The sequence below is a fragment of the Rhododendron vialii genome, chromosome 9a (genome assembly GCF_030253575.1).
Source record: "Rhododendron vialii isolate Sample 1 chromosome 9a, ASM3025357v1".
In the NCBI taxonomy this organism is placed as follows: domain Eukaryota; kingdom Viridiplantae; phylum Streptophyta; class Magnoliopsida; order Ericales; family Ericaceae; genus Rhododendron; species Rhododendron vialii.
Genome location: NC_080565.1, coordinates 34840836 through 34855942, shown reverse-complemented (window position 1 = coordinate 34855942; position 15107 = coordinate 34840836). Strand labels below are relative to the sequence as shown.

Below are 15107 nucleotides of genomic sequence, written 5' to 3'. Positions count from 1 at the left end.
TTAGTGGCTGTTCGGACAAAAAAGAAAGCCAGGCTGTCCCGCCATAAATAAGCCACCTGGCTTTCCCGCCTACCTGTAAAGGCTCAGGATTGACTTTTATTTGCTTTTTTTTTTGTGTCTGACACACTCACCTCCCCGACCCCACCTTGGTGTTCTGAAAATAGGATTCTGTTGTGTTCTGTTGGGAAGCCAGAGGAAGACAAATAGGCAGGGCATTTTGGTCATTTCACTTGGCTTTTTTAGGTTCTCTTTTCAGCCGAACCCCTGTAGCTTCACGTCATTCATTTTTGGCGGGACAGCCTGGCTTTCTTTTTTGTCCGAACAGCCCCTTACTGTAGCAAAAACGGTTTTTGTTGACAATTTTTTTGTTAGTGGAAACGAAATATGAAAATGATGAAAGTTTTTTATTAGTAGAAACGAAATGAAAAAATGCCTTAAATTTTTTTTGTAGTTTTTCTTAGTAGAAACACCCACTTAATAAACAGCTCAGATCATGTGTGGAATCCGAGGACCGTGCATGTTCTACATATGCTATTATCCTCCCGAAAATCCTATTGGTACCGATGGTACCGTAGGAAAAATGCACCGATGGCCACCGGACGGCAAATCCGAGCGGTCCAAAAATTTTAAAAAATAAAATCGAGTGGGCTAATGTGAGAATCAATGGCATCCGAGGTGTGTAGGGTACTTGATCCGAGAACCCCTTTTTCATGTATATACACGTATATTCATATATAGACGAAAAAGGGGTGCTCGGATCAAGTACCCTACACACCTCGGATGCCATTGATTCTCACGCAAGCCCACTCGGTTTTGTTTTTTAAAATTTTTGGACGGCTCGGATCGGCCGTCTGGTGGCTGGAGACGGCCATCGGTATATTTTCTCTACGGTACCATCGGTACCAATAGCAGTACACCCTCATTATCCTCCCGCGTACAGCAGGGGTGCAGGGTTGCTGCCATTAATTTCTTTCCAGTATTGGTACGGTGGAGAAAGTCCTTGGATGTACTGTAAATGGAAGTATATGTTACTCCCCCACCGACCACCCCTGCAGTGGTATAATGGAGAAGGTACCCCACTTGATAAACAGCTCGGATCATGTGTGGAATCCGAGGACCGTGCATGTTCTACATATGCTATTATCCTCCCGAAAATCCTATTGGTACCGATGGTACCGTAGGAAAAATGCACCGATGGCCACCAGACGGCCAATCCGAGCCGTCCAAAAATTTTAGAAAATAAAACCGAGTGGGTTGGTGTGAGAATCAATGGCATCCGAGGTGTGTAGGGTACTCGATCCAAGAACCCCTTTTTTATGTATATACACGTATATTCATATAGATGAAAAAGGGGTGCTCGGATCAAGTACCCTACACACCTCGGATGCCATTGATTCTCATGCTAGCCCACTCGGTTTTGTTTTTTAAAATTTTTGAACGGCTCAGATCGGTCGTCCGGTGGCCGGAGACGGCCGTCCTGTGGCCGTCGGTACATTTTCTCTACGATACCATCGGTACCAATAGCAGTACTCCCTCATTATCCTCCCGCGTACAGCAGGGGTGCAGGGTTGCTGCCATTAATTTCTTTCCAGTATTGGTACGGTGGAGAAAGTCCTTGGATTTACTGTAAATGGAAGTATATGTTGCTCCCCCCACCGACCACCCCTGCAGGGGTATAATGGAGAAGGTACCCCACTTGATTTAAATTAAGTACTACTCATGCAGGGGGTATAATGGAGAAATACAATGGAGAAAGTCCTTGATTTATATTACTATACATATATACTATATATAAAAGAAAATTCTAAAATCAGCCTAATGGGCTGATAATAATAAGTATGTGAATGTGTATTAAAAAGTGTAAAAAGTACACAGAAATATATATTTTCTTTGTATTCTAGTGTACTTATCATCAGCCCAGTGAACTGACAAAGCAATACCGCAAGTTTTTTTTAAATTTGATTTTTGAAGTAATGAGTAGAGAGATAAATTAGAATAATAATTGCATTTATCTATCGTCTGCTTAGGTGGAACTCAGCAAGACCCTTAATTTAAACAGAAAACCAATAGGGACTGACGAGTCTCCCACCGAAATCGTACCGACGGCCACGCCGGATCGTTTGGACAGTGGCGGATCCAGAAATTTTTCCAAGGGTGTTCAAAAATTACACTGTACTATCTTGAGAAACCACAACTATATATATAAACAAAAAGTCATACATAACATCTAAAATGCGACCCAAAAATAGCAACGTATATAAGCTATTACAATTGTCCTCGACGAGTTTTCATATTTTGAAACCTTCGCATGATATCCTCATTATCAACGGTATCAAATACATCACTCTCTATATAAGTAATTAAGCAATCATTCATCCATTGATCTCTCATTCGATTGCGCAGATTGCTCTTTATGTACTTCATTGCTGAAAAACTTCTTTCAACTGTTGCAGTGGCGACAGGAAGAGTCAACACCAATCTCATAAGCAAATAGACCAATCTATATATAACATACTTATCTGTCTCCACCAACCTTACAACAAGATCACCAATCCCTTTGAGCTCTGAAAATTTTTCATCGGATTTAACATCAAAAATGTAATTTTGAAGTTGAATGTCCAATGCCATTAGATCCACCTTAGAAAAGTCATACGGGTAAAGTTCTGCAAGACAAATCAACTTTTTCTTATCAAAAGTAGAAAATGAATTTATAGGATTCAAGCAACTCATACAAAGTAGCAACTCCGTATTCGCCTCTGTGAAACGATTGTTTAGCTCCATAAGTTGCAAATCTATGACTGTATGAAATAGCTCATTTCGATAACGATGGGAAATTGTAATTTGTGGGGCTTTGCGTTATGGTCGATCACTAGATACAAACATTTCACTCATGTTCGAGAAAGAAATATTATGGTTGCTGCAAAACGAAGACACTTCGGCCAATAAGGAATCCCAACCATCATCTCTCATCATTTGCAACCTTTGCTTAGACATTTCAACAAGTGCCATAGCATTTACGATATCTTGTGTCTTCTTTTGCAATGCTATTGACAACTCATTTGTAATTCCCATGACATTTTTGACCAAGTGTAGGCTAAAGGCAAATTTGAAAGATAGCATTGATTTCTTAATAGAACGAGCTTGAGCTTTGTGATCTGTTGATGGGTCATCTGCTGCAATCATACCAAGTACCTCAATTGCGGACTTAAACATCACAATCAAGTTAAGAAGTGTGTTATAATAAGAACCCCAGCGTGTATCACCAGCACGTTTAAGAGTAGTCACTTGATTGAGACCTCTTCCACTTTTAAGATCACCATTATCTAATGCTTTTTGGAGATTAGCAACTTGTGCATTTTGAAGAGCATCATGTCTTTTGCAAGAGCCTCCAACAACAATCACTATATTAGCAACTATTAGAAAAAAATCAGCAACATCTTCATGCTTCTTAGCAATAGCAACAAGAGTCAACTGAAGTTGATGAGCAAAGCAATGGACATAAAATGCAAATTCATTCTCCCTTAAAATTAAAGCTTTGAGACCATTGAACTCACCTCGCATATTACTTGCTCCGTCATACCCTTGCCCACGTACTCTTGATATACTCAATCCATGTCGAGCAAATAAAGATTCAATTGCCTCTTTGAGTGATAAAGAAGTTGTACTGGAAACGTGTACAATTGCAATGAATCGCTCTATAACAATGCCTTTCATGTTAACATAGCGCAAAACAAGGGCCATTTGTTCTTTGTTGGAGATGTCACGAGACTCATCAACTAAAATTGAAAAAAATGCTTCACCCATTTCCTTGATGATAGCATTACTAGTCTCACACGCCGCCATATTCACTACATCCTTTTGGATATCATGGTGGGTTAGTTTATGATTTTTTGGAGTATTCTCCAATACAACTTTCTTAATATCCTCATTATGATCGGCCAAGAATTGCAGAAGCTCAAGAAAATTTTCTCTATCACTCAAATCTTCAGATTCATCATGACCACGAAAAGCTTGACCTCGTCGCAAAAGGAATCTTGCGACAACAACGGGTGCATATAAGCAAGTTCGATAGTCACGTTTTTCTTGAGTCGAGTGCTTTTCAAAAACACTTTGAATATGTTGGGGTTGTTTCATAAGATCTTCACAACCCTTCACAGCTCGGTTATGAGTACTATTAATGCCTCCTACATGCTCTCGCAACTTTTCTTTCCTATTCCAAAGTCTAAACCCCTCTACAATAAAAGCATTGCCTCCTTTGTGATTACCGCCATCAAGACCAAAAAGGTAACAACATAGACAAAATGCTGCATCCTTCTCTATATTGTATTCTAACCAATTTTTGTACTCTTCGAACCAAGCAAGATTAAAACGACGCAGCAATCCACTAATATCTCTTTGCGGAAAATTGTGTTGAATAGGTTGACATGGGCCCTTTTGGAGATATGCTCTTCTTATATCATCTCTATCATTAGGATGATATGACAAGATTTTTGGTCGTAACCCAGGATCCGAGGGGAGATTATTCAAGTCAATACGGCTTCTCTTCAAAGAGTTTTGAGTGTTGCTATCATCAAAAGATTCAATAGGAGTTGACTCTTGCACCGTTCTTGGTTTCTTTATAAGAAATTTGTCCATGATTTCAACTAACCAAACAATATTTAAAAAGTGTCAGTATATATTATTACATAATAAATCAGTACACTACCCAATACCAATGTTGTAACCAATAAACAAATATGAAATCATTAATGTTAAATATTTAATATGCAAAACATGATCCAAGAGCAAAAATAAAAAATGAAAGTACTGACTCCCTAATGGACCTAATCGGCTAATATAATCCACTTCCTGACTTCCACCTTTTCAAATTAGCCTATAAAATAATCAATCTTTCACCAAATTTGACAAAGTGTTCTTAGTAATCTATAATCTAATTACTCAAAATAAATGTAAAGAGATTAGGAGAGATAGTGGTGGTCTTACTTTTTAGGGTAAAACTCGATGAATGTCAGAATGTGTAGAGACAAAGAAACACCCAATATTCAATCTTTATCCATATTCTTGAAGGTTGAAGCTCAAAACCCTGAACAATTGGAAGAAAAATCAATTAAACCCAAATAGAAATTAGAAAATATACAACTTAGGGTTTACCAAAAGCCCAAATCCAAAACCTGTAAGTAATTGAGGGAGAGAGAAGGAGAAAGGCAAAGAGAAAGAGAGTCGATCGAGAGAGAGAGAGATACGAATCACAAACCTGTGTGTACCAAAGTTTAAACAGAGAGCCAGAGAGGTCGGAACGACTAACGAGAGCCAGAGGCTGATTTTACTTCTGTGTGTGTTTTTTTCTCTTCTTTTCATTAACTTTCTTATTTTCTTTTTTCATTTTGTTATTGCTGAAATTGGGTTAGTAGGCTGAAATTTAGGCTTTCAATTTCAAGTGGATTAATTTGTGGGCTATATTTGGGGTGGATGTTCAATAATATTTGGATTGGGTGTTCAAAATAAGGCTAATTTAAAATTTTTACATGTATCCTAAGCAAAAAAAAATAATTTGGGTGGTCAGTTGACCATGGTTTCTTGTGAGTGGAGCCGCCTCTGCGTCTGGATCAACTGTCCGATGGCCGAAGACGGCCCGGCGCGGCCTTCGGTACAATTTCGGTGGGAGACTCGCCGGTCCTATAGTAGGACTCTAATTTAAAATTAGAAGAAATGTGGATATTATTGTTGGGTACGGTAATGTTACCACGGGTTCTATTTTGATGATTCCATGCATCATTTCTTATGAATCTAATTCTTTGGATCATTTGTGAAAAACGAAACCAAAATTGCATAGTACTGTGTGTGTGTATATAATATATCCACCACTAGAAAATTTATTATAGCTGATGAAAAGAGTGGTGGCGAAATTTACTGTTTTACTATAGGTGACGAAATAACAAAATTTTCGTCACCAAAAGTTATTATAGATGACAAATTTTTCGTCACCAAAAGTGACTTTCAGAGACAAACTATAGCTGACGATTGTAACAATAAATTTTGTCTCCGAAAGTCATTTTTGGTGACGAAAAATAATTTTTTCGTCACCTATAGTAACTTTTCGTGATGAAAATTTTGTTGTTTCGTCAACTATAGAAAACAGTAAATTTCGTCACAACTTTTTCGTCACCTATAGTAAATTTTCTAGTGGTGATCATTAGTGCTATTTTATTTGCTTTAGTAATGTAGGGTATTTCGGGTCATCTTGCGTGCACCTACGATTAATCCCTATCTATACCTTCTCTCACAGCTATTTTTGTGCTTATACATCAAGTGCGGTTGCTCCAAAACGACTGGCAAGAAAAATCAAACTTGAAATTCTAGGAAGGACAAACCCTTGAGTCTCAAGCTCACCATGTTGCCAACCCCTTTTTGTGTGATCCGGGGAATGTAGTAAAAGGATGTTCTCATGGTTATCAGTCCAATTTTTTAAATGTGAGGATCTAAACAACGAGACTGTATATTGTGCATTGGCAGGGGTTTAACATCGGGCCTATTTTCACGAGCAGTTAGGGGTTGAACATCGGGCCTATTTTCACTACTGCAGTCTTGCATCCATCTCTCTCTCTCTCTCTCTCTGAGTTCTTACTCCCTGGAAGTTGGGAAAGGCTAACACAGAGAGACACTTGAAAAAAAACTAAAAATAATGGCTCTGATTTTAAACCAAATGGCATTTCCGCCTCTAACTCAACCCGGTAGTCTCAGAACTCGCAGAGTTTGCGTGGCGTCAACTGTTAACAATCCTCCAAGGTGAGTTCTTTTTAAATGTTTTGAGTAAATTTCACAATTTGCTCACTCAAGCTTTAACGATTTTCAACTTGGTCGACCCTACAAACTACTAGGAGTACCATATCGTTACCCCACTTCTATTTGAGTGTCAAAGTTGCATGTTCTTAGTGTTGGAGTTTGTCCAATTAACATCGATTAATTATCTTTTCTAAAACTAGTATACGAGCATGGGCGGCCTCTCCACTCCTTACCAATTGATTTGGAATTCGATGCTTTAACACTTAGGCCGTGGATACTCCAAGAATCTGTAAATTACTTGAGCTCATTCATACTTAAACCCTAGATATTCTTTGAACCAAAAAACTTTTAGACTAGTGAACATTTGGGTTTCCATTGGACGAAATTATTTATTTGGTTTAATTTTTGTTGATTTTACACCTTTTTTGTTTTTCATTTTATCTTGATGAGAGTAATTCAAAAGGTAAAAAATTACGACCGAAAGCTAAAAAAATACTTAGATGAGTACAGTATATATGTGTGTGCCACTCTAAACTCCACATTTTATTTTATTTTGTTATAACATGCAGTAAGGTTGAGATCAATTTAGAGAAGCCTTTCAGTCCTCGGCGAGAGGCTCCACATGCACAAGTGACCCATTCCATGCCTCCAGAGAAAATGCAAATTTTCAAGTCTTTAGAGAAATGGGCAGAGGAAAACATCCTGATTTACTTAAAGCATGTCGAGAAAAATTGGCAGCCAAGCGATTTTCTTCCCGACTCGAGCTCCGAAGGATTCGATGAGGAAGTGAGAGAGCTGAGGGGAAGAGCAAAGGGAATTCCCGACGACTATTTTGTGGTGTTGGTAGGGGACATGATCACAGAGGAAGCGCTTCCGACGTACCAAACGGTTCTCAGTACTTTAGATGGGGTCCGAGATGAGATGGGAGTGAGCCCGACTTCTTGGGCTGTTTGGATGCGGGGGTGGACCGCGGAGGAGAATAGACATGGCGACCTTCTTAATAAGTATATTCACCTTTCTGGACGTGTTGACACGTGGCAAACTAAGAAGACAATTCAGTACTTGATAGGTTCAGGAATGGTAAACATTCCAAACTTCAACTTAAATCCACTTTCATTTTCATTTTAGGGTTAATATAGCTATACAGTTTCAGAAATGATAATGGTACAAATTATAAATCTCCAGCACGTACAAACTCATTGTGGGCCCGTTTTGCGTCCCAAACAAATGAACGAAGCCACTCATTTTGTTTAAATTACTGTTTTTTGTCCTTATGAAAAATAAGCTCAATCCACTATCGATAAAGGTATTTACAAAATATTTAATTTGCTTTAGAATTCAAGCTTGAATTCTAGGATAAAGTTGGATGTTTCGTAGACGCTCTAACCGGTACCCAGGTACCGAATTGAGCTTATTTTTCGTAAAAGACCGTAAACAAATTATTTTAAATAAAATGAGCGGCTCCGATCATTTTTTGGGACCCAAAATAGACCCTCAAAGGGTTTGTATGCGCTGGTACTAGGGGTGTTACAAAACCTGGCGGACCGAAAAAAATCGAAAAAACCAACCGATCGGTTCGGTTTTCAGTCGGGGTGATAGCGGAAGTTTTCCGGATCAAACCAAAATCGGTTCGATCTCGGTGTCCTAAAATTTTTTCCATACCAAACTGAACCGATCGACTTTATATTTTATATATAAATATACTTTAAATTAAATGGAAATTTTATATTTCGAGCGGATCGAAATCTCCGAAATTCCCGACCGAACTGATCCCACCCCGAACCGAACTGAACTTCGGTCGGGATCGGTACTGAAAATATTTGGACTGAATCGATTTTCGAAAATTTCACCCCGAACCGAACCAAAATCACCCCTAGCTACCAATACCACCACTGATCTTTTTTCCAAGTACATACTCCTACAATTTGTCGTGTACATGACTACAACTTCTGATAAGATTTTTTTCAACCCTACTGACAAAAATTACTGACTGTGCCCATGAATGTATCAGGATCTTCAAACCGAAAACAACCCCTATCTTTGCTACATTTACACTTCCTTTCAAGAAAGAGCAACCTTTATCTCTCATGGGAACACTGCCAAGCTAGCCAAGCACCACGGAGACCTAAAACTGGCACAGATCTGCGGCACGATCGCAGCAGACGAGAAGCGCCACGAAACCGCCTACACCAAGATCGTCGAGAAGCTCTTCAAGATCGACCCGAACGACACCATGTTGGCTTTCGCCGACATGATGAGGAAACGGATCACGATGCCGGCCCACTTCATGTACGATGGCAGGGACAAAAACCTGTTCGAGCACTTCTCTACCGTGGCGCAGAGGCTCGGGGTTTACACTACCAGGGACTATTGTGATATTTTGGAATACTTTGTGGGGAGATGGGATGTGGAGAAGTTGACTGGGCTTTCATGTGAGGGACGTAGAGCGCAAGACCATGAGTGTGGGTTGCCTCAGAGGATTAGGAAAATAGAGGAGAGAGTTGCGAGTAGCATTGGGAAGGCATCCCCCGTTCCTTTCAGTTGGGTCTTCGGTAGAGAAATCTAAGCTTTGTAATCTATATATATTCATCAATAAGTTTAGGAACACAACTCCTGGATCAAACGCAACTGTGTTTGGAGCCATCTAATGTAGTATGTGAATCCACGTGCGCATCAAACGGCTTTGGATGCAGCTGAGTTCAAAATTGTGTTTTAAAGTTGTGTTCCTAACATTGCTATATCTCTTTATCTAGGTAGCCAGCTATATATGAGTGTGCTTATTCTGTACCTTCTTTTTTTTACCTCCTTTTAATATGTAAAATGACAAAGTCACAATCTCTATATTCGACTTCAATAATCCAAAAATCCTTGATCGATTTTTTTGCCAAAACACTCCTAAGTAGTTTTCATCATAAAATGCACTTTTTACATCTTCAAATAAAATATTTAAAAAAAATTACAAATTGGAATTCAAAATGATCTTACTTCTTCTTCTTTTGGTCAAATAAGCTAGAAAAGATTTTTTTTGGTCAAATAAGCTAGAAAAGACTGAATAAGTGATTCTTCGTCTTCGGTAGCAAGCACCAGTCATCAAATTTTTAAGCAAACAAGCTAGTTAAGTTATACTCCCTCTGTCCCTAAATGTTTGGCACTTTCATGCTTTTTATTGTTCCATATAATTTGTTCATTTTGAAAAGTCAAAAGCAAAATATGGTAAACTTCCCATGTTACCATTTTCTTTTGGGCACAAAATTTCAAATTCAAATTTTCAAGTACTATTCAAAATACACTAGAAGGATAAGATTGGACACTTGGTTTTGCACAATACAATAATATTTCTTTCTTAAAAGTTAGAACTCCCAAAAGTGCCAAACATTTAAGAACGGAGGGAGTATATTATACTCCTAAGCGGAAGTATCCAAAATATAAAGGAAGGAAGTAAGATCGACACGGAACAATGAGATACACACCTAAAGTAAAGGTGGTTAATGTATTTTTAGTTTTGGAACCATTTTGCATAGTTTTGTAAGTGCGGAACAAAAGGACGTGCGTTGTCCCTGATGAGTTTCATTGGCATTTCTCATCTCGACATTTTGCCAATTTGATTCCCCATATCATTGTATTTTCTGTCTAACAACGTAAAAGGAACATATCATACATATACATATATATATATATATATATATATATATACAGAAATTTTCAGGTAAGGATCTTAAAATGAGGACCTTATATGCGGACCTGCCATTTCTCGCCTTTCCCGATCGGATTTCGATGATCCGAGCCGCTCAATGTGTTCAGAACGTGATTTTAAGGGTATCTGTGAAAAATCGGCAAAAAAAATGACCGAGAAGGACTTGATTTGAGCAATTGTTATTTGAACCGTTAGATAAAAAACAAACAAAAACTGCTCGGATAAAGCCCTTCCCGGTCTTTTTTTTTTGCTGATTTCTTGCGGGTACCCTTAAAATCACGTTCTGAACACATTGAACGGCTCGGATTACCGAAATTCGATCGGGAAAGGGAGGTCCGCATTTTATTAAAATAAGGTAGTCCTTATAAGAAGGGGACTATATATATATATATATATATTCAGCTTAGAATTTACTATTTTTTGAGCAAAAACTGAGTACTGTTAGAGCATAAACAGAACTGGTTTACTATTATTTGACCACATTCCTCTATTTGCTCATTGCTATTTTGGCATAAACATGCAAACAGTAGAATCACGAGTGACGATGATGCATGCGGCAAAAAGTTTGTCAAAACAAAATTTGGTGTCAAATATGGCACAAAATGACTTTGACAAATTCTGTCTGACAAAACTCTTGCATGCCTGAAATTTAAGTCTATTCTTGCATGCCTTTGCTTTGGCAATGTCAAGAGTTTTGTCCAATCAAAGGTGATAGAAGGAAACAGTGGGTAATTGGCCGGGCTCCTTCTGAATGAGTAAATGGACCATTTGAATCTTGGGGTTATGAGTGAAGAGAGAATTTGGTCGTGCAACAAATCAGGGAATTATACATTGAAGACGGGGTACTACCAACCTGTCAAGAGGGCAAACTCTGCTCTTGTTCCTAAGGCTTCATCTTCTTACACTCCTCCAAAATCCATGTGGATCAGACTCTAGAATGTCCCCACAATGCCAAAAGTTGGTATTTTCATGTGGAAAGTGGTAAAAAACTGGATTGCTTGTAAAGCAAATCTATTTAAGCATAAGTGCTCACCTTCCCCCTTATGCCCGATCTGTAATGCGGTTGAAGAAACTGTTGAACATACCCTTTTTCACTGCCCATCGACGAAACCTGTCTGGTTTGGGAGTGGGAAATCCTACTGGGTTCAGGATGGTTTGATCAGTGCTGCTAACAGGTGGATGGAGGATTTACTATGTGGAAATTTGGTTAAAGAATCTCCCATTGAAGTAGTTGCTACTATTTTCCAGATTTGCTGGGCCATTTGGAAGGCAAGGAATGCCTTTGTTTTTGAAAGGAAACAACCCAACCCGAAGGATACCATTGATCATGCTCTGGGGGCAAGCAAAGACTACCTCAGTGCTTTGTTTTTGGCCCGTAAGGTTACCGCTCCGAAAGCTAACAGGAATGTGCTTTGGGTCTCACCACCATCCCCTGTTATCAAATTTAATTGTGATGGAGCTTATAATCCCTCCCGCAGCTTGGCTGCCTTTGGCGTTATCGCTAGAGTTAGTGGTGGAAAAGCTCAGTTATGGCGTGTAGGAAGAGTCCCAGCAGTTTCAGCTACTTCTATCGAAGCTTGGGCCCTGCGCATTGCTTGTGCCACTGCCTTTGAGATGAATCTTTGTGAAGCAATCTTTGAATCAGATTGCTTGGAAGTGATTAACGCTGTCTTAGATGCGAAATGCTCTGGCCCATGGGAGATTAGCACGATAATTGAAGATATCAAATATTGGGCAAAAGACAGATGTTGGTCTTTTCTTTGGTGTTGTAGGGAATTGAACAAAGTGGCTCATTGTCTTGCTGATTTATGCCTTAAGAAAAATATTGTTAATCAGTCAGGTTGTATTCCACCTGAGGTGGTTTTTTTGGTTGGAAAAAGATGTAAATGGTTGATTTGTTTCTAATGAGAATTCTCGTTATCTTGTCAAAAAAAGAAGAAAAAAGAATGAGAGTAATGATTGGAAGTAAGGGTTATGAGTGAAGAGAGAGATAAAGAGAAATGAGAATAATAACTGAAGATAGAGGTAATGAGTGAAGAGTAATGATTGAAAGTAGGGATAATGAGTATTTTTTGAGTTTAAAAAAAAAATCAAAAAAGAAACCGAGCAAGGCATAAATAATAAACAAAATATACCAATATAGTACTTCTTTCGTCCTAAATTTTTGGTCATCTTCTCTTTTTTGAAAGTCTCAAAAAATTGGCTATATTTTTAATTTATAAAGTTTTTTTATATCAAATATGGATCTTATTTGATAGATATCAATGAGCTCTTTTATGCAAAGTTTTTTAAAATCAGCTAAAAGATTATAAATTGTAAAATATAATCAATTGAAAAATGACACACATTCTGTCACGTCCTTAATTTTTAACATAAATAAGTAATACATTTTAATAAAAGAACCTCGCGCATCGTACATATATATTACCTAAAAGAGTTTCCCACCTGTTTAATTTACAAACAAGCCCCCATGATTTAAAAAATACAACCTTGGCACTACGGCCCAAATTAACGTAGATACAATACGACATATTCAGGATGTTACAAACTTTAGTCAAAAGATAGTTCACGAGCAAATTAGTTACAAAGCCATCTTTGGCCAAAAGTAAGTCTATTACAAAGATGAATAAGTAATTAAATGAAATTAGATTCAAAAAATCTTCATGTCCAAGCACACCATTGCATGCAGTCTATTGCCCAGCATTAGAACCTGAAAAGAAGAATTTTGTTGAGCTACACTAGCCTAGTAGAAAAGTCTTTACCAATGCTAAATGCAAACATGTTGATAAGTGCAAAAGAAGAAGGATGAGAGAACTCAGCATAAATATATATAGAATTCAATCGACTTGTAAATGAACTTCTATCCAGTTTAAGTGCATAAGTCATGTGACACAAGCAACTTAGATAATCCCAACTCGACTCGCTAACCCAACTCCCACCATCTGTATTTCCACTCATTGCGTTACCATACAACGCCACAAGGATTACCGTGTTATCACCCCGTGCGTCATGGTGATCCCTAACGACTCGAGTTACCGTATTACCACCCTTTGCGTTACGAAACCTCTCTAAGTCTCCGTATTACCATCCCTTGCATTACGGGTCTCCCTAAATCTACTTCCGACTCCAATCGGCTATAGTCCAATACAATATGCAAGCTAGGACTTCCCCATGAACACATTCATAGATAAAACATCTTACGTTATACTAGCGTCATCATAAATGCACCAAGAACAATCCCAAATGCCAACAATATACGAAATACACTTTAACGATGTTTTAACTAAATAAATTCCTCATTCGGTTCTTATTAACAGGAAGACCAACGGAACAAGGATCACATCGAGAAGTCAAAGGAAGTCAATTAGACAAGCTTAAGATAAGTTAGGAGGTGTCCAAAAGGATTTAGAAGTAATTGGGGGTCAAAACAATCGACGGAAGAGCAGCAGGAGTAAAATTGGAGTTAAGCTCCTGGTATCGATATGCGCATAATCCGTATCGATACAACACTAACTGTCCAAAAAGATAAGCTTACTGTATCGATACGCCACATAATCCGTATCGATACCACGGGGCTTTGGGTAGCGATTTTAGCAGATTTTCAAGGCATGCTCAATAACCAAAATCCAACAACCCAAGGCACGAATCTACACCAAATCAACACATAAACACATAGAAGAGGTAAAGAAGTCCCTCCCTGGCAACAATGCCGAGATTCAAATGTTTTTTAACGAGCCCTAACCTTTCGAACTCCGAAACTTCGTTTCAAGTTTGACCCACGGATCTCCGAGCTCAAGAACGCGAATGTAAGGCTTGAGGGAGGTTGATTCTTGAAGATTTTGCGAGATTGAGTGGAGTTTTGAGTGAGAGGAGAGGAGAGAGAGAGAGAGATAGCCGATGGAGAGAGAGGGAGAACGGATGAGAGAGGGAGAATGGAGATAAAAAAAATGTTCTCCTACTCCTCACACACCCCTATATATACTCATGTATCTTTTTATTACACCACACTCCCTCAATTCTCTATTCCTTCACTCTAGTACTCAATCCAAATATCCACCAACTAATCCATATTTTCTCGATTTGGCATTTAATTAACATTTCAAAAATTAAAAAAATTATACGGGTCTCTACACATTCTCAAAAAGGATCAAAAATTTGGGACAGATGAAATAATTAGATTTTAGGAAGGACATGCCGGTAAGTGGGGCTATTCTAGTAGAGCTCACATCATGGCACGTGCAGTAGACTTAATGCCTTGTTTGGATGGTGTTTGGAAAATTTTTGAGTTTGGTTTTTGAGTAATGAGTGGAAAGATAAATTAGGATAATAATTGAAAATATGAATAATGAGTGGAGAGAGATAAAGAGATAAATGAAAATAATGATTGGAAAGAGGAGAGAGAAACGAGAGTAATGATTGAAAGTATGAGTAATGAATGTGTTTTGAGTTGGATTTTTTTTTCTTCAAAATACAATTTAAACAAGGCATTAATTTCCTAATTTTGTTTTTATTTCTTATTTTGCGTAGGTTTTAGTATATGGTTGGACTGGAGCTTTCAGAACACGTTGCTATAGTTTGACTTTATTAAGAGGACTTTTATAATCTAAATAATTATATAGAACTTTTCAAT

The 15107-nt window shown here is 38.2% G+C and overlaps 2 protein-coding genes across 2 annotated transcripts; one reads left to right on the top strand and one right to left on the bottom strand.

The window, feature by feature from the left end:
- Positions 1 to 2856: 2856 nt before the first annotated feature.
- LOC131299833 (uncharacterized) lies at positions 2857 to 4635 on the bottom strand. The gene has a single exon (XM_058325404.1). The coding sequence runs from the start codon at positions 4633 to 4635 to the stop codon at positions 2857 to 2859; it is 1779 nt and encodes a 592-aa protein (XP_058181387.1).
- Positions 4636 to 6626: 1991 nt separating this feature from the next.
- LOC131300503 (stearoyl-[acyl-carrier-protein] 9-desaturase, chloroplastic-like) lies at positions 6627 to 9349 on the top strand. The gene is made up of 3 exons (XM_058326383.1): positions 6627 to 6786; positions 7353 to 7863; positions 8795 to 9349. Exons 1-3 carry the CDS (start codon positions 6683 to 6685, stop codon positions 9347 to 9349), a joined length of 1170 nt encoding a protein of 389 aa, XP_058182366.1. The 5' UTR covers positions 6627 to 6682.
- Positions 9350 to 15107: the final 5758 nt, after the last annotated feature.